At 39.9% G+C, this 24,188-nt stretch overlaps 2 protein-coding genes across 3 annotated transcripts; both read left to right on the top strand.

Annotated features, from left to right (window-relative positions):
- Positions 1-1,332: 1,332 nt before the first annotated feature.
- On the top strand, positions 1,333-9,913 carry asip2b (agouti signaling protein, nonagouti homolog (mouse) 2b). Of its 2 annotated transcripts, XM_035170706.2 has the most exons (4): positions 1,333-1,458; positions 1,555-1,683; positions 7,996-8,063; positions 8,975-9,913. In XM_035170706.2, the coding sequence occupies exons 2-4, from the start codon at positions 1,575-1,577 to the stop codon at positions 9,140-9,142; spliced, it is 345 nt and encodes a 114-aa protein (XP_035026597.2). In that variant the 5' UTR covers positions 1,333-1,458; positions 1,555-1,574; the 3' UTR covers positions 9,143-9,913. The 2 variants fall into 2 exon arrangements, with proteins under 2 accessions (XP_035026597.2, XP_035026596.2); XM_035170705.2 differs by having other exon boundaries at positions 1,362-1,683.
- Positions 9,914-12,575: 2,662 nt separating this feature from the next.
- On the top strand, positions 12,576-17,563 carry LOC118117988 (V-type proton ATPase subunit d 1). The gene is made up of 8 exons (XM_035170710.2): positions 12,576-12,762; positions 13,904-14,075; positions 14,300-14,478; positions 16,357-16,436; positions 16,617-16,694; positions 16,806-16,982; positions 17,066-17,143; positions 17,389-17,563. The coding sequence occupies exons 1-8, from the start codon at positions 12,642-12,644 to the stop codon at positions 17,560-17,562; spliced, it is 1,059 nt and encodes a 352-aa protein (XP_035026601.1). The 5' UTR covers positions 12,576-12,641; the 3' UTR covers position 17,563.
- Positions 17,564-24,188: the final 6,625 nt, after the last annotated feature.

The following is a 24,188-nucleotide window of genomic DNA, read 5'->3' on the forward strand; positions in this document are numbered from 1 at the left end:
TATGGGAGCAGGAATCACAACGTCTGTAAACAAGCTGAAGATGAAGAAAAGATTGGCCTCCACCACATGACCCTTAACAAACCTCAACATCAACAGACGACAACCCCGAGAGGTGTAATCCGAAGGTTTTGGCCCACGGCCTTCACCCTCCTCCATATCCGTGGATTGACTTCAAAAGAGCAGTGCATGCAGGACAGACGGGGAATCTCACACAACTGCAAACCTTACTGGGAGGAAGGAGGGGCCAAATCCACCCTAACAAGAAAGGAACGACTCGTCACTGCCTGGAAAAAGGGTTTACAAGCTGTAAAGGAGGAGATGGTCTCTACAAATAATGCAGGCTTCCATAACATGTTATCCTATGGAGTTTTTGGTCTAATAGATAAATAAAAATCTATCTATCTATCTGTGTAGAGTTTACTCTGACTACCTCTGCCAAGGAGTTTGTGTTTTCATTGGCGCTTGCTTGTATTTTTGCTTTTTAGCAGGATAACACTACTGGTCAGATAAGAATGAAAGTTGGTGGATGGATGGAGATTTATGTGTGAATATTGATTTTAAAATGTAAACATATACTGTATATATATATATATATATATATATATACATGGATATCTATGAGTGTGCACAATTGTGTGGAGTTATGTGCTCTAATGAGAGCCATTCTAGTTTGACATACATTTACTTATACATATGCTTTAATCAGATTAACAACAATTCTGCAGAAATAACAGTGCTATAATAGTATCTTAATTTATATGAAACTCAAAACAAAGTTACAAAGTCCTTCACAAATAAAGGAACAGGTGTAAAAATACATACAAATAACATAAAACACAATCATCAAAGAATAAGTAAAACAATACAAACATAAATGTGTGACAGAAACTTAAGCAACTTATTGCAGTGATGTTTATATCACTGCAATTAGGTAAAATCAGGTAATGCAGTAAGATAAATATCAAAACATAAATAAATAAAATTATATGATAAAATTATAACAATGCAGGGGAGGATCCAAGGGAGGGGCCAGGGAGGGGTTTGGACTTAAATCTGAAATCTGATTGGCCCTTGTCTTGTCAGTAGTCTTTTCTTTTCAAATTTTAAACTATAGTAATTTACTAAAAATAGAAACAACACTAACATTAAATGTGCATGTTACTGAATCAGTTAATTGCTTCAGTACATTTTAACCTTGGTCCTCAAACTAAAATGATCGCTCGATAGATTTTGTCATGATGTTTGATCACAAATTAATTTCCTGCCTCATTTAGTCTGTTTTCTGTTGCCAGGGCAACCACCGTCCATCAGTCCTCCTCTCCTGTCGTGCCTCGAGCTCGTCACGTGGGGGCGGTGCATCTCGCTCGGTGTCACCTCCCTGATGGAAACAGTGATTCCTCCTCTTAGCCTGAAGGACACACACAGACAAACACTCAGGATTTACTGCAGCACAACTACGTGAGCCCTGGATGTGTTGCACCAGGTAGTCCGGGATTTACTCTGTGAATTTGATCCTCATATTTTTCGTTCTTTCTTCCACCGTGTCATCAACAGATCTCATTATCATCATAATCATGAGGAAGATCGCCGGCAAACACTTGTTGTGCTTCCTGCTGCTCGTCCTCCCGCTGTCCTGGGCTGAGGACACGAAGGAGGATGCGAATAAGACTGAGAATGATTCAGGTGAGGATGAGAAGGTTGTTGTTTATGAACATGTTCAATATTATTTTATTACCTTTCTTTCTGTTTCTGTGAGCTAACGTGAAAACTACATCACCACCTCAAATGCTGCAGTTTATGATATTAAGGAACGAAATTATATGTTGCTATAAATGTCACTGACAGGTGTGATTTCTGCAGAATGGGTGCCATTTTTATCCCAGGCTCATTATTTGTATAAATATGCATGAAAATTAACTGTAAAATATATATGTATTCTAAAACATTAATACAAAGTATCTACAAAACACCAAGAAATAGTATTACATTTCCTTGATGGAGTATTTTACTATACTATCAAATATATATATTAGAATTAATTAAAATCCAACAGAAAGTGTTGTGGAACTTCATATCCCATCTATACATCCCATAATTATACACAAGTCACATGTTCAAAAAGCAATCTGCATTGTCTGCAAGCCCAGAAGTAAATTGTCAAAAATTGTGTTCATTTCAATTATATCTTAGATGTAATTTATTTATTTTACAATCAGTAATTTTTGGTAAAACACTAGAATTATCTCAGTGCCTTTAGCATGGACACCATGTGGCTGTATTTCAAGTATTTGCTAAAAACTCAGTACTGTTTCTAACAGGAGTTAGTAGCATCCTCTGATTTATCGATTTATTTGTGTGAATATGAGTCTCTATAATACTAGTTTTTAAGTTTTACAGTTGAAATTACTGAATTTTCTGACATTTAAGATCAGTTTTAAAATGTGAATGCTAACTTCAGTGAGCCAATCCACCACCAAGTGGCATCATGCTCAATTCAACACTCCAGAGAGGTGGGGGGAATTGTTTAGAGGAGGAACGTAATAAAGATGGAACCCAGGCAGGAGCCATGGCATGTTGCATGTGGTATGAGCGTATAACACACACCACCCTCAGCCACCCTCTCTCTATCTGTCTCTCCCTCCCCCCCAAACATATTGCACAACCCTTCAAAACAGAAAGCTCACACACACACATGCACGCACGGCTATGCACTAAAAATGCAGTGCAATGAGCTTTCTCGACCACCGTAATGCACACTCGTACACACACATGAAACACACAGAAACACACAGAAACACACACTAGACCGCTATTTTTATTTTGTGTTTTCTCTGTCATTTATCCAGTTGTTTTTTAAATTATAAACTTAAGTCTCAGATACTTTAAAACTAATCTTTTCTTTAGAATAAAGACCTGGAAACAAAGAAACTAGTTGACATGCATATAAACATGAGTTTTGGTAGCAGGACTGATTCAAATATAATGTTCTGTTACAACAAATGGCATCCATTTGGTGGAAAAGCCCATAATTGATAGTGGCCTTTTAAATTGTCTTTACTATATATCTTTTAACAATTACCAAATAAATATGTACAGTATAAAGGAGGAAAGACAGAGATCACTTAGAGCTGCTCATTTTTCAAATTGTAATCAAGAGAATTATTATTGAAAAAAAATCTAACGTATGAAAAGAACTAGAATAGAACGAGAGCACATACTGTACTTCCACCAAGACCCAACAGTCCCCACTTAAATTCAATCAAGCTGAACCAGATCGTAGATATCAGTTCATCATATGTGCTTGATTTTCTATCCACGATTTATTCTCTGGGAAATTGGTGGAAAATGTCAAAGAAAATGTAACTTTAAAGGAAATGATCAAAACATTTTGGATCCACCCCTCTGTCCAGATCCGTCCCAAATGTCCTCTTACTGGGCCCCGTGTCCCACCCTTCCCCCAAGTTTTGTGGAAATGGGTTCAGTAGTTTTTGTGTAATCCTGCAGACAAACGAACAAACCGAGGGACAGAGGTGAAAACAGAACCTGTTCAGCTGAGGTAGTTATCAATCTGTCCACAGCAGATTCTTCCGTGTGGCTTGTTAAAGTTCACTGCTAATGCAAACAGGTATGACCGTTTCTGTCATGGTTTGATAACAGCAGGAGCTAAAAGAACCTTTGTGTGACCGTTAAACTTTTGGACTCTTTGATCTTGGTCTGTTATTATTTCCTGTTTTAATTTGCACTTACTTACTTTATGTCTCTCTTTTTTAATTCCTGTCGTTGTTTCATTTTCCCGCTCTTGTGATTGTCTGTCCAACCCAAGATACAAGAGTGGGTTCACTTGTGTCTAAAGGTCACTGCCTTCCTTTTGTATGTAGTCTCTGATTCTCAGTGCACCCTGTCCTATTCATCATCATTTGTTTGTCTCTGCACTTTGACCGTGTGCTTCTGTTCAGCCGCCTGCTCTTTCTTCAAGTGTCAGCTTCAATCATTAGTCTTTTGAGTTTTGGGATTTTATTTTTCCTGCCCGTCTGTAAACCTTCTTATTCACTGCCTTTGTCATTGGTCTGAATTTAGGTCCTGAGATCCTATTATTACCAATTTTGCTTATCATTGTATCAAACCAGTGTTAGTATATCTCGGACACGATTTTATGATCTTTGAAGCAAATCTCTGGACTGGTGAAACATCAACACTTTCAGTTGGGACAAACGGTTTCATTCAATTTCATGAGTTTGGCTGAGGAGTTCAAACACAGTAGGAGCAGGAAACTTCTATTTTCAATCCAATAGAGTCAAATGAAACCATGCCCACCTCTGGACTGGCCTGGCGAGGGACAGGGGGTTCAGTCATCTACTGAGGCTTTCATTACCAGGAAGTGGGTGGGGTTTCATCTAAACTGGGATGGATTAACAATAGATGCAAACAGGACAAATAGGCCTACAGTCCGTCACACTTACAGGCAAAATCCATCATTTTTGAGCCTAGAAAGTTTACAAAATGTATTTAAAAGAATATAAGTCTTGGTTAAATGCTGAAAATATAAACAACCCTTAAAAAGTGTCAGACTTTAACGATAAAGATAACCTTCTGACCTGCCAGTCAAATTGTTCAAGATCTTATGGCATGTTTTAATCCAGAGTTGGAAAGATTCTGCGCTGAGCAGCTCATATTTCACATTAGCAGCACTAACACAGGGACAGTGCTGTGTGACCATGTGACAGGTTTACATATAACAACTGTAGGTGTTTGGAATATCTTCCAAATTTCTGGAACAATTTCATTTCAAATTACAGAAGGAAGGAAAACACAACTAAGGAAACAAATCTATCTATCTGTGTTGCTACAGAAGATGCTGAGATATAAATAAAGGGAGGACATGAAGGAAAAAAAGAATAGTTTCATTATAATTTGTTGAAAAGGCAGATGGTGGCTTCACAAAAAAATGCAATATTTCAAGGAGTGGATGATTAAAGTGTGGATGAGGGCGTGAAACACCAGCAGGTTGAGCGGAGGTATTTTCTGCAAAGTAACAGATCAAGTGTTCACATCTGGTGAAAGATTAGCCCCAAGGTGTTGTGCTGGAGTGGAAGAGAAGGTGCAGCGTCCATCCATCATGAGGCAGAAAGTAAAAGAGTTAAAAGGCGAGGAGGAGGGGTTTTGTTTTGTTGCCTTTTGCGAACCTGCGCAGGATTTAGGCTGTAAAAGACACATTGTGGTCTCAGGCTCAGGGTGTGCCAGTTTCTGAGGAGAAAAGTTCAACTTTGATGCGATATGTTTTGGTGAGGATCCAGAAATCATTCAGGCCCAATACGGGAGGTTAGAGCCAAATCATTTTAGTTTCAATTGGACCTTTGCTGCTATTTATATCTCTAAAATATACCAGACTGCTAAAAGCCTTGGATATCAATCAAGTTCCATTGTTTCTGGGAACATGATTCAAAGCAAACATCGTGGTAAATTATGTCCGTCTGTACAGATTTGCCACAGTGAGTCAATTTAGTGGAGAAAAAAAAAAAAGACACCCTATGTACTCCACTGTTTTCTGTGCTGTTTGGCATTGTGAGATATACAAAACATCTATTATTCAGTTTTCAGTTCAATCAGTTATGGAAATGCTTCTAACCCCGAACCCTTCTACTGCAATTGTAATATTTTCCACAGCTAAGCCATGCTATGTGAAATTCCCTAACAATCTATTGGCTAGTTGTTGAGATGTTTCACTCCAAACTACCTCATGATGGCACCATAGGTCAAGTCAGATGATCAGAGACCCATGAATGTGTGTAGAAACCCTAATGGCAGCCCATCCAATAGTTGTGGATATTTCAACTGACAGACTGACATTGAATACACAGTGTCGCCACTAGTGTGACTAAAAAGATCAGTAGAAAGTTGTGTAGACAGAATTCCACGGTACTATACAAAACCACTTTGTAAACTGATTTTTCCCAATTTAACAAAACAAAGACAGTCTGTGTCTTACTCCCTGATTCTTGATCTTATCCAGCAACGACGAGAGGAAGAAGATGTAGACTTCCACTTTTCCAGTCGTAAATCGTCTGACCAAAACTGTGACAAATGATACACAAATGGGGGAAGACAGGAACCAAAACAGGAAACACATTGTGTACAAACATCTCTCTGATATTTCACAAAGTGCTGAAAACTCTTTCCAGTAGTTTCACGAGGACGTAAACAAAGCATTTGCAAACTTGTTTTTTTCTGTAAACCAAGAAAGCACAGACACTCCAATTGTTCTTACACAGAGGCCTCACAGAGGTCAACCCACCTGACGGCAGACGGCTTGTTCTCTGTGAATAGAGCCAGTGTCTGGTCATGGCTGTCAGCTTTCAAAGTTCTGTTCCGTCACCCACCAATTAATGAACCAATGCTTTACCTCCTCTTTGTGGGTGGTGGGCCCATATGGCGGCAAACTCAATATGTTTGTTTAGTCTGATCCCAGCGTGGCCCCAAGCCATCAGCTCCCAGCTCAGACCCAGCAGGGGTCCACGAGGGGGTCCCTGTCCCTGTCCCTGTCCCCCTTGTTTTGTGTACGATCAATCCATTTGTGGTTGATTCACAGGGGTCACAGCGGTTTTTAATCGGTCTCAAAACTAAAACCAAATTCAAATCTGTAACTACATTTTAGATGTTCATTACCGCATCTGACAAATCTAGTGTATTATCACTACTCTGACTGGGAATTAAAGATATAATATGTAAAGACTCCTCATTAAAAGAAACTAGACCTATGATATATATTTTGTTGACTTGTGTACTTTGAATATCCAAAATGTTAAACCCATTGAAATCCCCACTTTTCGTTCCATCATATCCTCATTAACCGTGACTTTGTCCGTCTCTGCTCTAACTTTATAAACAATAAATGTTGCAGGAGAAACGTACTGCAAGCCAATTATTTCTTCCACTGATTGAATTGGTCGCTCGTAATTTATGATTAGTTACTTAGTTACTTCATGTTGTATGTTTAAAGATATTTACTGTCTTACTATTAAAAATGCTATTTCAGGATGTCTATATCTAAAATATAATTCAACACTATAACTTTTGAAAGCTATAGACTGGAAGCACAGTAGGACTATATTGCAAATATAATAGATTTCTTCATAAAGATCATTTCAGATATTCATGTCATCCTTTCCAGGGCAAATTATGTCACTTTTGCCATTCATGCGTATACAATGTCTTATATCCACAATTATATTTCTTATACCAGAATGATATGTGCAACAGAGTTCTTAATGAAATGATTCCCATTTCTGACGCAATCCAGTTGATACTTGTCAGACTTTTAATATCATATATTTTAAGATAACCCAAATAAAAAACCAGCCCAGATATCCATAATGTGATTTCAATATCCCAAAATACATTTTGACTCATACAAATGTCATTAGGGACATCCTCAATGGTCAATATGACCAATAAAAATGGGGTCTGGCCTCTCTCCAGGCCGCAGACGGTTGGTGTTGACAGTGACCAATCAAAGCTGCAGAGACGTCAGCCACTGTCTCTACATCTAAATTCTCAATAGTCAACTTGAAAGGCGAGTGATCGGGCTGAGAAGCTCGGAGCTCATTCATGTGCACGTGTGAGGTTTTGACACAAATTTAACAGCATATTCTTGAATGACTCGGACATCCAAAGTACAATAGCTTTGAATAGGAATATGGTTACTTCACATTGTTAAAAATAGCTGGTTGAAGTTGTGTGAACGTCCAGTTCTTCTTGGACGCCGACCTGTGCGAGTTGTTCCAGGAACATCTGGACAGGAAGATGCGCCCACAGACACACAACATCCATCTCAGTTCGGGTCTCAAGAGAGTATGGTGGTGAGGGTGGTTTTGGTCTTGGCCTCAGAAACGGAACTGACCTCCACTCAAAAAGAACCACAGATATCATTTTCAAACACAGTTTATTGAATACGTTTATTAAAAGTGACAATGATTCTTCTTTTCTTTCCAACTGTAGTTTGGAGCCAAGCAAAGAGCAGACGACTGTTTGCAAGAGGAAAGACTCCACAGGAAAATCCCAAACCTGTGAGTTTTCTTCTCAAACTGTCTTTGTATTCCACAGGCAGCCACTGCATATTCAATAATGATTCAGTAAGGTATAATTATGATTGCTTGTAAATGAGACGGGTGAGAAAAATGCTTGTTTGATTATAAAGTGTGGACAGTGTATTTTATACTTGTTGCACTGGTATGGAGGGCAAACACTGGACCAAATTAAAAATAAAGAAATAAAAGAGTAACTCAATAAATTGATTAATATGGCATGAAAAAATGATATACATAGTAATTAATGAATCTATAAAAAATATTTTTGGTTCATAATTCACACACATTTAAGTATTATTCATCATGCTGTATTTAAGTGTTTAAAATCGATATGTGTAGTATTAATTCCCAAACTCTAGCACCCCCTGGGGGCAGTACAATGAAATGTTATTAATAAGTTGATGTTGTTTTTGTTTTCTTTGTCTCCCATATATTAGATTATAGATTTGAGGGGCAGTGCAACAGGTTGAATAAACACCAATGACATATTGTTGCCTTGTGAGGTTTATTTGGTAAAGCTGTTAGCGAAGATGTTGCTGCTTATTTACACATCCAGCAGATATGGACAATGTGTGTAAGTCTAATATTCCCCCCCTTATAGCTCTGTTTTGGTCCCTTCCAACTTTTAAGCTTCCAAATGCTGCTCAGCTTTCTGTCTGGAAACGTCTGATGTGAGCAGGCTTTGTTTAGCCTATAGTCACTGAACACTTTGTAGAAATGCGGGGAAGATTTAGGTGAATTGTTTATTTCGTTATGAACCACCTGTTTAACATTAGAACACATAGAAACTCAGCCCTGTGTTTAAACTTTCTTTTTCACACAACGAAGAGTAACGAATCAATGTTTTGAGAGGTTTTCTACAAATGCTCCTTTTGTTGATGTTGTTTCAGAGAGTCACTTCCGGCATCACGATGCCTGCACGTCGCTGCGGCCGCTTAATGGAGAGCTGCTCCTCTCGTGTGCCGTGCTGCGACCCCTGCGCCTCTTGCCGGTGTCGACTCTTCAATACCATTTGCCACTGCTGGAGGATGAACCACCTGTGCAAAAAGAGGACATAGATGGAGCCCACACATACATACACAGGCGTATTCATGTGCAAACACATGAATACGCCTGGGGCACCATGACGTACTACGTGATGAGCACTGATCAGCCGTGATGTTAAAACCAACCTGTTGAGACCTATTGGTGTACACAGGGCAATTCACACTCCAGCCACTGGCCTGTGGGGGTTTTCTCTTTTACAGCACAGGTGCAGTTTCGGGAATATTATCACAGCTCAGTGTAAACCATAGGAACATTAAGAAAACAGTCTGAGATAAAAAGTGAACGTTCTTTCGATTGTGGTTGGCGTCCACACTTGAAGGGGAGAGAAAAGCAACTGAAGCATTGAACGCCCACAGAAATGTTCACAGAATATACAATTTCGCAACATACTGTTTTTAGGTGTAAAAAAGGACAAGTGTCATATGCTTTTTAGTGTACATATACAATTACATGTTAACTGTATGTTGTGTTTCGGGAAATTTTCCGCACTATTGCTACTTTTAAATGTATTTACTCTATCTCCTGCCATGTAGAGCTTGTATGTAAGCTAATCAATAGATATATGTTGGAACATACATTTGTTGTTTATTCCTTAAAAAGTCATGACCCCACAGACTAAATGTGGAAAAGCTGTTAAAACCCAGATGTTTCTGTTCCTATGTAAACCATGCCTTGGAGACGAGACGATCTGGTTTCCCCAATGAAGAATTATTCATATGTGGATTTGTGATTGAAGTAAGTTTATATCTTTTTTGTTATTGAATAAAAACATTATAATCCTATATCATCCTTGTGTTTTGTTCTGTTCTTTATCATTTTTTCTTACTGGAAGTGTTTTTAATCCTTTTGCATTCTTAACATTCGTCCCTTGCCTCAAGGTCCGAAAATGACCTGCACTCACCAAACCCCTAAATTAAGGCAGCTTAACTGAATTTTAAAATATCTGGGTTTTTTGCCTATGAGAGCAAAGATGGATTTTTGACAGAGTCTGATCTTTTTTCATCTTGTCTTGATGCTTTTTATATTTTGTGTATTTTACTACTCCTGTAGTAATTTTTTTCTAACTTAGAGATTTATTGTTATTACTATTATCATTATTAGTGTTGTTATTATTAGTTTTAGTAATAGTTTTGGTATTTGTAAATGCATTGTATAGGTTTTGTTGCATTATTTTGTCAGTAGCAGAAATGTACAGAAAGTATAGTTTTTGTGCATTTTATTAAATCTTAAGAACAGACCTTTTTGCAACACTTGTTTATTTTTACACACTGCACAGTAAAAAAAATCTAAATTACAAGCCCCTGAACAGCAAGTACTGCAGATGTTACTGAGTAAGAGTCTTTACCAACTAGTAACACCTTCCTGTTCTGCTTATAGCAACAAGGTATGGCTGATCTAGTTCCACATCATGAAGGCATTATATGAGGACACATGCTGGAAGAGTGGGCCAGCAGCTGGAACCCTGAAGGTTGTCCATTGTTGTGGTTGTAGTCCCGGATGACGACGGGCTCACGATCACATCACTTTATGCAGCCTGTTGAGGAGGACCACATTCATGTTCCTCTTTGGGAGATAAGGAACAGTGGTGGTGGGAGAGAGCAAACTTTGAAGGTCTTTCTCTTTGATGTAAGGAGGGAGCAGGGGAGCTGCCGGCTTGTTCTTTCTAATTGTGCCAACCATGGTGGTGTTCTTCTTCAGGAGCTGCTGGTTCTTTAGAGGGGAGGAGATGGACGCACCTCCTAGTTCTACACCGAGCCTCCACTGGTCGTCTCCCCAGACCACCCATATCCTAATGCCATACCGCGCGGGCTCACTGAGCATATGCTGCTGAAAGGACGGCCACTTTGAAAAGGTTTGCTGCAATAGTTTTCTTGTGTGGGTTCAGAGACCGAAGGGGAATGTGTGCGTCTGATCTACTGCCACAAATGGCTGCTACTACTCTTATGTCACAAAGTGGTACACCACCCTGGACTACAAAGCTGGATTCCTTGAAAGGCTAATTGGAAAAATGTCTCGTACTAAATCTGCACTCAGTAAAGGACGTACCTCCGCCAAGTTCCATCAGTCCCCTTAAATTCAATCAAGCTGCACCAAATGATACACCCTCATAGATGTCAGTCCACTAAGTGTGCCTGATCCATGCATTATTTCTTGAGAAATTTGCAAAAATGTTGAAAATCCCCCTATCTTGTGACGTTATAGAGGGTGAAAAATTTAAATACACTCTAAGAGTCACTGGTTTTCTATCATGGTGTATACCCCAGTTCAGTAGTGTTTGTGTAATCCTGCTACCAGGCAGCCAAACAACAAGGGAAGCATAACCTCCATGGCAGAGGGAGCTAGAATGGCACTCAGTAGACCACCAAGGCCCAAAACTTCCCTTAAATTTAACCATAATTACCTGTGTATATCTTTTCCCCGTTTTATTTCCACAAGGTTGTAGAAGTATGACACTCCACCCAGTTCCCCCACACCTCTTTCATGGCCACTAGCACATGTCTTGCATGTCTTGACTCACAATTATCAAACTGTATAATTTTTGAGTAAGTGTGACCGACCTTTAGTTGCGTTGCCGCATAGAAAAATCCCTCTTTCACTTTCTGCATCCCAGAGATTATATACGGCCTTGTCTCGGGACCTACATACACCTGCTGTGAAAAGCAACAGGTGTAACCCTAACCCATGCAGGTCAATTTCATGCAGGTCTCCTGAGAACATGTATATGGGTGTTGAAGACAGTGAGGTGATACTGAACAGAGCCTGGAAAACATTTCAGCCATGTATCCGTGATGCAGTAATCAGTCTTCAAGTCTAATAAGCTCATCAGGCTGAACACATGTACTGTGTCTGATCATGGGGGAGTATATATGTCCATTAATGAAAAAACTGTGATGAAGAGGAAGACACGAGTTAAGATCATACTGTGCAACATACAAGTGGCAACTCGGAACATGAAGTCATTTATATTTGAATTTGAGCGACTCAACTTGAATCATTTCATTACAAACTGAATTTGAATCACATAGTATGAATTTGTATCATTTCACATGAATAACATTAAAACTGAATCTGAACAGCCTGGATTTTAAATTGAATCAGAGTCTCGTATTAACCTCAATCCAATCTACTTAGGAAACCGGAGAAAAGCTACGCAGACACAGAACATGCACTCGCTGATTGAAAGGCCCTGGCCAAGCCGGGATTCAAACCCGTGACGTTCTTGCTGTGAGGTGACAGCTAAACATTGAGCCGTGAATCAAATCGATATGAGTAAATAAACTGTATGCACAGACTGAATGTGCTCAAGAGCAGGAACTGAGACATTTATTAACACTTTTAGGGCAGCTATGGAATTACAAGGTGCCAAAGAGGAAGGAAAAATAACAGCATGAATGTGAGTCAGAGGGGGAAAGAATGCAGAAGCTGTTATATAGAAGAAAAAGACAAAGAGAAACACAGTCAAACATCCCTCAACCTGCAGCCTGACTTGTTGATAACTCATTTGGAATCATGGCAGAATTCAGTTTCAACGTGGATCATGGTTATCTGGAGGGTCTGGTTCGAGGGATGAAGGCTGGGATCCTGACTCAGACTGATTATAACAACCTGGCCCAGTGTGATACGCTCGACGGTAAGAATATCGTACCACAGTCTCATTTTTAGACACATTTTTGTTTTGTGAATAAAGTTTTATCAGAAATATATATATATATATATATAGAGAGAGAGTGAGAGAGATACAGGGATCTCTTTATTTTCAAATATAGTTTGATAAATGCTTGTTTTTATTACTTCTGGCTTAATATTCGCCTAGTTCCTCGGCTCTAGTCCAGCACCACCTACAGCCTGACTGAGGCTACTTCCACATCTGGACCAACTATTGCACACACAAACACACATACACACACACACACACATAATCTTGTCAGAAGACAGGATTACAGCCGCAATCAGCCCATGCGTGGAAGTCCATGGGCCAAACTTGGGCAGAGGACCCACATGTTGGGCCAGATGTTTCATCTTGCTGTACCGGTTTATTCAGGTGGCTCTCATTTGTCAAGGAGATCATCTGAATTTTCCTTTCAAGAATCGAGCATTCCTTTCTGAGAGAGACAGACGGAGCAAGTCCGTAAAGATTAAGACCATCAGGTGTTAGTTTGAGATGCACTGTGTTCACACTCCAACACAACAGACATGTTGACACTGAGGCTAATGGATCTTGAACTGAGACAATTGACTGAAAAACCCATAACTATACCGTGTGTTTTTCTATAAAAAGTGTACATGTCTGTAATAGTCATCATCAGCTGCAAAGTGTTTGACAAGTTGATCTATCCGTCCATTATAAATAGGCTAACACTTATAGGGTCGTGGTTTGGGGCTGGAGTCAATCCCGGGTGACAGTGGGCAAGTGGCAGGGCACATCCTTGGACAGGTCACCAGTCCGTCACAGGACCAATACACAGTGACACCCATATTCACATCTACAGTCAATTTAGAGTCTCCAATTACCCAAACCCCCATCTGCATGTCTTTGGAGGGGAAAAGCCGAGCAGAGTCAGAAAGAACATGCAAACTCCCCACAGAAAGACCCCAGTCGAGCCAGGATTCAAATGGAGAACTAACTACTGATTCACCGTCAAAAGATAGCGATGTGTGCATTAGTGTAATTTACTGTATGATTCACCTCTTCCTGGTGTGTAACTTTAACCTGATCTGAAGTGAGTGTGGAAAAAAGCCTGATATGAGTTCCTCTCCTCTCCTCCTCCCAGACATGAAGCTACACCTGCAGAGTACAGACTACGGGAAGTTGTTGTCCTCGTCTGATGAAAACCTGACAGTGTCTCTGGTGGACAACAAGCTGAGGGAGAACCTGGTGACTGAGTTCAGCTGCCTGCGCTCCAACGCCCTGCCGTTTCTCTCCACCTTCCTCGACTACATAACGTAAAGCCATCCACACCGCATGTGACCTGCAATAAATAATGTCAAAGGCATAACTGGCCACATTTATTTATTTCCCTATATGTTCCAGAAAGCCTCAGATTTAAACAGACACAAAGCACTTCCGAAAATTCAAAGAAAGCTTATTTCACTAAACCCTCTGTGTAATACGCTCCTCGTGTAGAGGACTAACATAGAAAGTGACTGTGTTCTCTGTGTTGCCGTAGTTACAGCTACATGATCGACAACGTGGTGATGCTGATCACCGGGGCCCTGAAACAGAGAGACGTGTCCGAGCTCCTCCCACGCTGTCACCCACTGGGGGCCTTCGAACAAATGGCAGCAGTGGGCATCGCCCGAACCCCGACTGAACTCTACACAGCCATTCTGGTGGACACACCACTAGGTACAGACTCATCTAATCTTCTCCGTTTTAGTCCCAATGATGATAAACTGAATTATGTACGGTATTAATTAGTAAGTAGAGATAACCCTCACCATTTTACAGTGGAAATAAAGTTATAATGCTGGTGAGGAAACACAGGAGGTTTATTTGGGAAGAAAAAAAGTAAGATATAGTTACAAAATGTGTTGTTTAATGAAATCACTAAAAGTCATTTTTAATTATATCTTACAGTTATCTTTTCTCTTTGAGTCTGCACCCATCTCTTTGAACTGGGCTTATGATCCACCATGGGTCAATGCCATTCCTGCACATGAGGTGACCACAGTCCAGACAGATTCCTTGATGGTGGAATGAATTACCTGATGCTATCAGAGCAGGGCCGTCCTTCTTTATCTTCAACAACCTCCTGAACACTCATCTTTCCCCCTACTCTCTATAACTCTAACACGCCTATCTGATATTAACGGTTGTAGCTCACATGCTAACTGCCATATGCTTAAACTCTTTCTCTTGCACCCTTACTTGCACTGTGTGTAATGTATTCACATTTTTGTTACCTCACTAGGACCTTTCCCAGAACAAACACTGACCTTGTCTGGACCAGCATTGAACATAATTTAATTTCATTTAGGTTAAGGTTAGGGATTAACTGTCCATGGTTAATGTTAGGGTATAAGGATTTGCATACTAAGCTGTCCACAATGAATAGAAGTCCCAATAAGGATAGCTGCACAAACATGTGTGTTCCTCTATTCACCTTGTCATGGCTCAGTGACCTATGTTTCCCTCTCTGTCCTGCTGAGCTCAGGTTTGGGACTTTTACAGAGTGACTCTTTCTTCCCGTCTCTCACAGCAGTTTGTCACCTGGGGGATTGTAAAGCTTTCACCATAACTATTCAGGTTCGAACCGGAGAGGGGATCAAGGCACATATGATATTTTATTTGAAAATCAGTAAATAGCTGAGCCATCTGTTCATCTTTATATTCATGAAATAAATATACAAAGATTTATTCAGATTATCTTCAATATTTGAATGTATCCTCGCACTGTTTGCTCTATTTATGTGGTCTTGTCTTGCTAATCCATCTATCGTGATTGAAGGACTCAACTTCTTTGAGTTCTTTTTTTTTTTTAAATGTATTAAGGCCATAAATGGTAACATTGCTTGGATTTGGGTCAGTGAGCATCAAGCTCTCCAATTTCTGTTTTCTCAGTCCTGGGCTGTTTTCTTCTCAGGATTCGACTGAGAGTTTCTGTCAGTAAAGAGAAAAAGAATGCTCTCAAGGAAAGCAAACTTTCCATTTGTCTGTTTGCAACACAGCTACTTCACTGTGATAGCATATTGGTCTCTCAGTCCCTCAGTGGTCAGCATTGTCAAGTCAACTCTAAATAAGCAAATAACGTGAATTTGCAGGTCAGGGTTTATAAAAAGTGAGCTAATGTTGCAAAGATTTGCTCAGATTTTGTTTGCCTCCATTTTCAATTTCAATTATTGTGAAATTAATTGATTTTGCATCAAAACTGTTCAAAAATCGCTTTTTGTCAACGTTTTTGGGGGGGCATTATGCCGTTGCTGATTGGAAAGTGCGAGCACGAAATGTGTTATGAGAGAATGGGGGAAGACACTCATCAAACCTGCAGCTGCTGCATAAGTGGGGCGGGAGCCTGTTAGGTCACCTGCTAGCACAGTAAAGTTCCTTTAACATGGTGATCAAGTCGTTTTTTATTATTCTCATCCATAACTTTTCACCTGTTGTTTTTTTCCTGGGAGGAATCTGCTTCCATATTGAAATTCTACTATGATAAAAAAAGAAAAAAGAAGTGACACGATCATATGAAAGCTGATCAAACTGTTGATCACTGTGTTGTTTGTGCAGCTCAGTTTTTCCAGGATGCTGTATCCGAGTCCAACCTGGATGAAATGGAGGCTGAGATCCTAAGAAACAAACTGTATAAGGTGACTACAACTTACCATGATGCCTAGTGTGTGTGATGACATGATATGTGAACTGTGTGATTTACTATTGTGTGGTAAAAGCTTGAGTTATGGTCTTTGACTGAGGTCAAAGTTTAAACACATAAACATATATTATCTGTTTTTCTTAGTGTGAGGTCTGACCCTTTTATCTTTTAAAAGGCGTATTTAGAGTCTTTCCACTCACTCTGCAAAACGATAGGCGGAGCCACGAAGGAAACAATGTGTCCCGTCCTGGAGGTACTGTGATATTTTCCACCACATGGCCTGATGATGAAGTTTTACAAATATTTAAGATTTGTTTGGCTGAAATTGTGTGTGTGCATATGTGTGTGTGTGTGCGAACTGCAGTTTGAGGCAGACAGGCGGGCCTTCATCATCACAGTGAACTCCTTTGGGACAGATCTGAGTGGCGCTGACAGGAGCGCTCTGTATCCGTCTTGTGGCAAACTTCACCCTGAGGGGCTGCAGCTGCTGGCCAAGGCGGAACACCACGAGCAGGTCAAAGCTGTGGCCGACTGTTACCCTGTGAGTCTGAGCACATCTTAACGAGAGCTGCTGTGTTGTTGCTGCACTCAATGTGGTTAACTTTAACCTCAACTTCCCTGTAGGACTATAAAATCATTTTTGATGACCCTGTGCCAGGATCAGATTTCAAGACTCTGGAGGACAGATTCTTTGAACGAGAGGTAATTTCACTTTAGTGATGGTCGAGAAGGTGGCGTCCCATTAGCTGGGGTCGCCTCCACATCATTTCTATTTGACTTTTCATATCGTAAGACAAATTATTTCCAGACTCTAGTATGGGCCCTCAGAATTCATTTAAAAGTATGGTCAGTCTGATTCAACAAATTTTACTGACAATATGAAGGATTTGAGAGTTACTGTGCAAGTTCATTCAATTAGCGTGACTGCACCTGTCATCTTTCCTCAGGTTAAACTGAACACACTGGCGTTCCTGCAGCAGTTCCACTTTGGAGTGTTTTACTCCTACATCAGACTGAAGGAGCAGGAGAGTCGCAACATCGTCTGGATCGCCGAGTGTGTCACCCAGAGACAGAAGTCCAAGATACACAACTACATACCCATCTTCCAGGGCACAAATTAAACTGAGCGACAGAAACAAATAAAAACATGTATTTAACATACAGCGCATAGTATAAAGAATTAATAAATGCACATCATCATACTGAAAAGAATATTTGTCGGTGTCTTTATGATCAAAGTTTGGTTGTTAGGATTAGTTACTGAGGTTAACTATAGCACATATCTTCAGGGTTTGTTTGCTTGCAACAGTGATTATTAAAAATCTACTTGTTATAGTTAGATTGCTCAAAGTCACATAACTTAAACAGGACAAAGGTGTACATTACAGGATTTAAAATATTGTGAAACTAAACAATAGGGTACAACATTGTATGATAAAAAAATATATAATTAATGTAACATAACCAGTGGTCTATAGGAGTGTTGTTTTAGCAGCTAACGGTGTCATAAATCACTCCTCTTTGCTTCTCAAAAGCTTCTCCTTCCTTCATACTTTCACTGAAACAGAAGAAAAACAAGAAATTGGAAAAATGTTAAAATCTTTCCTCTTTTGTCTTTGAGAAATATAAACATGAGAGCACAGTATCAGTCTGAGTCTCTAATCATAAACATCTTGGCTGCATAAAGGTTGAACTTACAGCACTGGACAGGGACCTCCAGCGGGATGTAGTTCTGCTGGCAGAGACGAACAAACGCCGATGCTAATCTGCAGGGAGCCCCGGAGGAGCTCGACTCGCACACTGACAAGAACTGAGCGGGGTCCACCTGACGACACAGACACATGGTTGTAAACATGAATTTCCACCATCATTAACAGACAATGTATGGGACTGAAAAACGAGCCACATTTTCTCATTTAGAGAACCAATTTGATTTGACAGCCAGATACTATATCTAGTCTTTAACTCCTCAAGTTTATGGTCAGGTCAGGCAGCAGAGACACTGAAGAACATTTTGCTTCCCATCAAATGCATGCAAGATTTTAGATGATGTCATTTTACCTGAAATATATTTGCATTTACTTTGCTGCATCTCTGCTTGGCAGACGTAAGAGGTGATGGTTTCCTCCGCCAAGGATGTAATGTTTTCGTATGTGTAGACCAAAAGATCACTGAGATCTGACAAATACGTTTAACTTTTAACTAAAGGAAAGATGATCAACTTATTGTAACGTGCACTAAACCATGAATTGAAGCAATCACAGTGATCAAAAGAAAATAGTGTAGCGATCAACAAATAATACAGTGTCCCCTGCTCACCCTCTCTCCAACTAACCACTCAAAGGTGAACAGGTGCGCATATTAACTAGCATCCCAACCCATATCCTATGTGACCTACTTTCTCCCGGATCTTTATGATTAGAAATAAAAAAAAACAAATAATACCAATAAAACCACAAAATATAAACCATTACACGATCATTACCAAAAAAATACATCCTTCAAAAACTCATTCAAGGTTTCTACAATATGCGTTTTGTTTGTTGGTTGGCAGGATTATGCAAAACCTAGTGGATGGGTTACCATGTAAAAAAGAAGCCTTTACATTTTGGTCCAGACTTGGATCAGAGGGCTGATCCAGGCTTTTTTTCACTTTGTTTTTCACTATGAGATATGTTTCAACATTTTACTTGATTTCTCAGAGAATAATTCATGGAACTTGGTAAAAGTAATTATGTGAAGAGGACTGATATTTATGAGTGTATGAAATTTGGTGCAGATCCAAACAAAAATCCAGATCTAGTTAATTTAAATGTGGATTTGTAAAGGAGCTGTTGGGCCTTGGCAGAGTTTATGTGCTCTCTGAGTGCCATTCTAGATTCGATTAGCAAAGTTTGTGACACATTCATACATCTTTATTTAACCATATTAATTTATCCCATCATCTTCAGCTAAAGAATGTCTTATCTTGGCCGTGACATCCATTAAAAGCTGAGAAAGGTCTGAGACATATGGTCGACACGGTGCCACGCACGAGTTTTCAACATCTTATCTCCATACAAGGTAAACTCACCAGTGACGAGCGCTTTGAATGACACATTACCCCTTAATCTCATTCCTGGAAAGATACTGCTCATACATGTCAGCAGTGTGTAATTTATCTACTCACCACCCTGAAACAGGAACTCAGTGGAGAGTCGGGAGAGGAGAACAGAGAGTCACAGCTCACAGGGCTCATGGCTGCAGGAGCTCGAGGCCTGATACGCTCTGGTTTCATCTAAAGAAAGAAAACACATGATCAAACTGCAAACACTCATGTAAACAAACATCCAACACATGTGAATGTTGACAGACATTATATACACATGTGAAGACAGACAGACGGACACATACCTGCCAACTATAGAGGAAACTGTCCAGGTTTTCAGCTTGAGATCCATCAGGTAAAGGGAAATCGTTGCCTGCTTCGTTGTCATTGATTCCTAACAGACCAGTGGACGTGCCTGTGTAGAAAATAAAACGTGCACATCCCAGAGTTTTATGTGTTTCTTAAAAATAGGAAATTAGTGACAACACGACCATAGCTTCCCTACCGTGTAACCACCCGTCTAGAGTGAAGCTGCACAACTCAAGCGACGGGTCACAAGATACTGACACTCCCTTCTGATTGGACACCTGCACGATGCTTGACCCTCTTCTGACCGACACTCCACTATCACTGTGGAACGTGTGTGTTACAGCGTTGGTGCAGTCGGCCCTCACCTGTGACACGAAAAGTTAGTGGCACCTTCAATTAATCAATTAATCAAACCTTTATTTATATTTATAGTTAAGCACCTTAAAAACAAGTCAAATGCAATTCAAAATAAATTGCTTTACAGGTGGTTGATAAAACAAAGGATGTTAAAATTAATTAAAAATTTGTTAAACATTTAGATTAGATTTAGAGAAAAAAAGGCAATCAATGGTAGGAAAGTCAAAAGTAAAAGTTAAGATAATAAAAGATAAACAAAAACAAGCAAATAACACAAATAAAGGAAAATTACAAAGTACTACATTAAAACAAATTAATAATAAAAATAAAAAGTAAAAAGAGCAAAACAAATAATAATGAGAAACACTGAAATTGTAGTTTTATAAAACTGATTAGAATAAATTTTGATTATAAGAAATTAATTTTTTTTCCCCATGCGGGAAATCAGACTATAGATTATACCAAATACTAGACCCCAGTTTTGGCACCGACATTAGGACGTACTTGTCCATTGTGCTGCACGTTGACGGTGCTGTTATTCATCTCTATCAGGAGGAAGCTCTGTGAGTCTGAGCCAAGCAGCAGTGTGAACGAAGGGTCAGCGCTGATTTCTTGGGCGAGGAGCAGTGGACGCGAACGTGGCAGCTCATACAGATGGCCATCAAACGTCATCACAAACTGATCCGCCACCAGCAAAGCTTGGTCTTTTTACATGGAGACAAAGATAAAAGACAGCAAAACATAGATTTAGGTCCTTGAAATTCATCATTGTCAATTCGGCTGTCTTTAAGACAGTAGTAATTTAACAAACCCTCCTGGCAACAGTCACACCTTTTTACAGTTAGTTAACAAATGCTTATAAACAGCATGCTCAACTTGTGATCCAGCTCTAACTAAAATAATTGAATTATGTTTCAAAATGACTGAATCATTTATTCCCAGTTATTCAAACCTTTTTTTCAGGAATCTTCCCAGAAAATGAGCAGGAAGTAATGGACAATAAAAAAAATGTATTACATAATATTTAAAAAAAAGTAACTAATCCCTTTATTAAAGCTGTCTTATGCATATTGTTCAATATTTTTTAAAGGTGAGTATGTTTTACGTCTAAAGGGGCTGTCCATGATCTTCCTCTTGAGGCGGTAAAGTTCGGCGGTGGGTCTGATGGCGGCGAGGGTCTGCAGCGGCCTCAGGAGCCACTCCTCTAGAAGAACCTCCACCAGTCCGGCCTGTGGCCACTTCGACTGGGGGAGCGGAGGCAGCGCCAGGGACACAGTCACTGAACACTCACTGAAGAAACAAAAGCAAGACGGCTTTGTTCATAAACATCTCACATCGAATCATTTTCTATCTATCATCTGTGTAGCTCATGGCTTGACATGTGGTCATTTAAAGACAAATACATAACTTTGAGGCTTGTGGTCAAATCAGTTCAAACCATGACATTAATATATCTATATATCAGGTGTTGACTATGTCTGTGAAGATTTCCATCCAGGTCATGTTGTTAGAGAGCTATACTGGACTTGATTGAGATTCTTCAGGACGTTTCACCTTTCAAACAAAAGGCTTCTTCATTTCTAACTGACTAATTGGGGGGTCCTAGAAACGCAACCTTGAAATTATCATTCAGTCATTAACTTGGGCCACAGGGGAAACAACTCCCATTTGCAATCAGTGACCCTCAAAATGTTATTCTTCCTCCTGGCATTGATTAAACCCATAAAACTCACCTCTGTTCAGTTTTTACTGTGAAAAGAAATCACATCATGGCTTTAAAACAAGTTGGATGTAACTCTACATATTTGCCTGAATTAGTATTTGTGAATATATAAATATGCACATTAACCCTGTTTCTATTTCCACCCACTCCTCAGCTGCTCACGTGCTGCTCTCATCAAACACACAATCCTCGAGTTATTATCTGTTTTGTACACTACACAGTGGCAGATGGGATCGCTATACTTTCACTGAATGAATTTATCTCCTCTCTGACCTGTTAAAGTGATTTCATGAAAGGAACAAGAATTTCTTCATGTAGGTGTCAGACAGTACCTTGGGGAGAGTTTGTAGACAGAGGCCAGACGTTTCCTGACTCCAGACAGAGCCATGGCCAACCTGGTCTCCATCCAGTGATAGGTGTGCTGTCCTGCCTGATTCACACAAAACATCATTTAATACAGATTCATGACAACGTTTACATTCATATTCATCTTTTTGATTTAATCTCATCCTGGGTCGGATCATATTTGATGTGATATGATTAAAAACCTGGATAGTAACATCCATAGGTGTCGTTTACTCTGTCGGCATGGGGTCCTCACCACTTGTTTGAAGACAATTATGTAACTGAAGAGTGAAGCCAGGTCTTCAAGTGTTTAAAGGCAATGAAGCTTCTCTCCACCTCAGAAGACAGGGCAGGAATGATGAGCAGCTAACGCTTGACTAAAGAGCTCTAGTGCATCTGTTGCGATAAAGATGGAAGACATGACAGATTCCCAAAAGTGCAGCCAAAGCGTCTTGATTGCCCACTGGTGACTGGTTGCAGTATAGGTCATAACCCAGCCCTATCCATGTTAATGGATGGGACATGAACCAAACAAAAAATGTAAAATACATGTCCAAGTCCATATTTGCTCATGTCCTAATCAGCTGATTCTGTTTGAGTGCGTTGTATTAGCGGGATTCTCGATATTGTGGCTCCATCCCCTGATTGCTACTTTGCAGACTCTACTTCCGAATGCAAAAGATTGCAGCTTTCGCTCGATATTTGGGATTCATTTCTAGACGGTGGGAGAAAGTGGAGATGCATCGTCCATCAATACACACAGTCTTTGGTTTGTACCATGAGGGACACTTCTGAGCCGGTTTAGCAGGCTGCACCTTTAGGGACTAAAACTTCAGCCACATTATCACCTCGTACAGAGAAGTCTGCAGCCCTTTCCATTCCAACTGTTCTTTTGAGCTTCATAACAGTGCCAAGGACTTGTAAGAACTGGAAACAGTAGTACTTTCGATCTGGTCCAGTCGCTTTCAAAAGTGTGGCATCTTTATTGGTTCGATGTCGAGCGACAAACAGCTTAAGTGCACCTTTTTAAATAGCCCAGACTGGACAAACTAAACACCTTTTGAGTATTTATGAAAACTGAAGGTTACCACAGGTTCTCTTTCATGTTTGGAAGGGGAGGATGAGGTGAGGGGTGTTCAGCTGCAACATGCAACTTCACCACTTTATGTCACTAAATTCTACACACTGCAACTTTAACCCTTACCCTGACATATAGGCTGCTCAATCACAAGTCTCACCGTGCAAACCCAATCACTGGCATCTAAATAAGATAAAACTGATAGGGTTAGAGTTAGATCTGCATGAACTTGAAGATTTAGTGGAGCACTCCTGCTGGTTAAACATTGGCAATGTCTGATTGAATTGATAAGGCCATTATTTTCTGGCTACATTGGTTATAACTGCTGATGCTGAACATGCTCCACCAATAATCAATCAATCATTCCCTTGCTGATGCACTTAAATCCACGGAGGCAGCCTCTGAGAAAAGACTGCCTGGAGATAAGCTGCATCAAAGATCTGAACCATGGACACGCAGCAGCACACTCACTCACACACACACACACACACACACACACACACACACACACACACACACACACACACACACACACACACACACACACACACACACACACACACACACTTCAGAGATCATTGCATGCAACCATAGTTACTTGCCTAACCCCTATCATAAAATACTCTTAACCTAACCATAAAACATGTCTTCACCTTAAAACTTTTTTAAAAGTTCAATGATTTATGTTATGGGGAATTTGCTTTTTGTCTCCATAAGGAAGACAAGTCCCCATAATATGACTTTGTAAATGTGAGTAACATGAGTAAAACCTGGACCACACGCGCACAGACACACACAAAAAAACACACACACACACACTTTAAGTGATAGATGTTCTCTTGTGTTG

The sequence above is a fragment of the Hippoglossus stenolepis genome, chromosome 11 (assembly GCF_022539355.2).
Source record: "Hippoglossus stenolepis isolate QCI-W04-F060 chromosome 11, HSTE1.2, whole genome shotgun sequence".
Lineage (NCBI taxonomy): Eukaryota > Metazoa > Chordata > Actinopteri > Pleuronectiformes > Pleuronectidae > Hippoglossus > Hippoglossus stenolepis.

Bases quoted from the DNA above. Each gene is read 5' to 3' on its own strand.
- asip2b (XM_035170706.2), top strand. From the start codon at position 1,575: ATGAGGAAGATCGCCGGCAAACACTTGTTGTGCTTCCTGCTGCTCGTC. The intron at 1,684-7,995 runs GTGAGGATGAGA...TTCCAACTGTAG, and splicing joins TAAGACTGAGAATGATTCAG to TTTGGAGCCAAGCAAAGAGC. The intron at 8,064-8,974 runs GTGAGTTTTCTT...ATGTTGTTTCAG, and splicing joins CACAGGAAAATCCCAAACCT to AGAGTCACTTCCGGCATCAC.
- LOC118117988 (XM_035170710.2), top strand. From the start codon at position 12,642: ATGGCAGAATTCAGTTTCAACGTGGATCATGGTTATCTGGAGGGTCTG. The intron at 16,983-17,065 runs GTGAGTCTGAGC...ACTTCCCTGTAG, and splicing joins CTGTGGCCGACTGTTACCCT to GACTATAAAATCATTTTTGA. The intron at 17,144-17,388 runs GTAATTTCACTT...ATCTTTCCTCAG, and splicing joins ACAGATTCTTTGAACGAGAG to GTTAAACTGAACACACTGGC.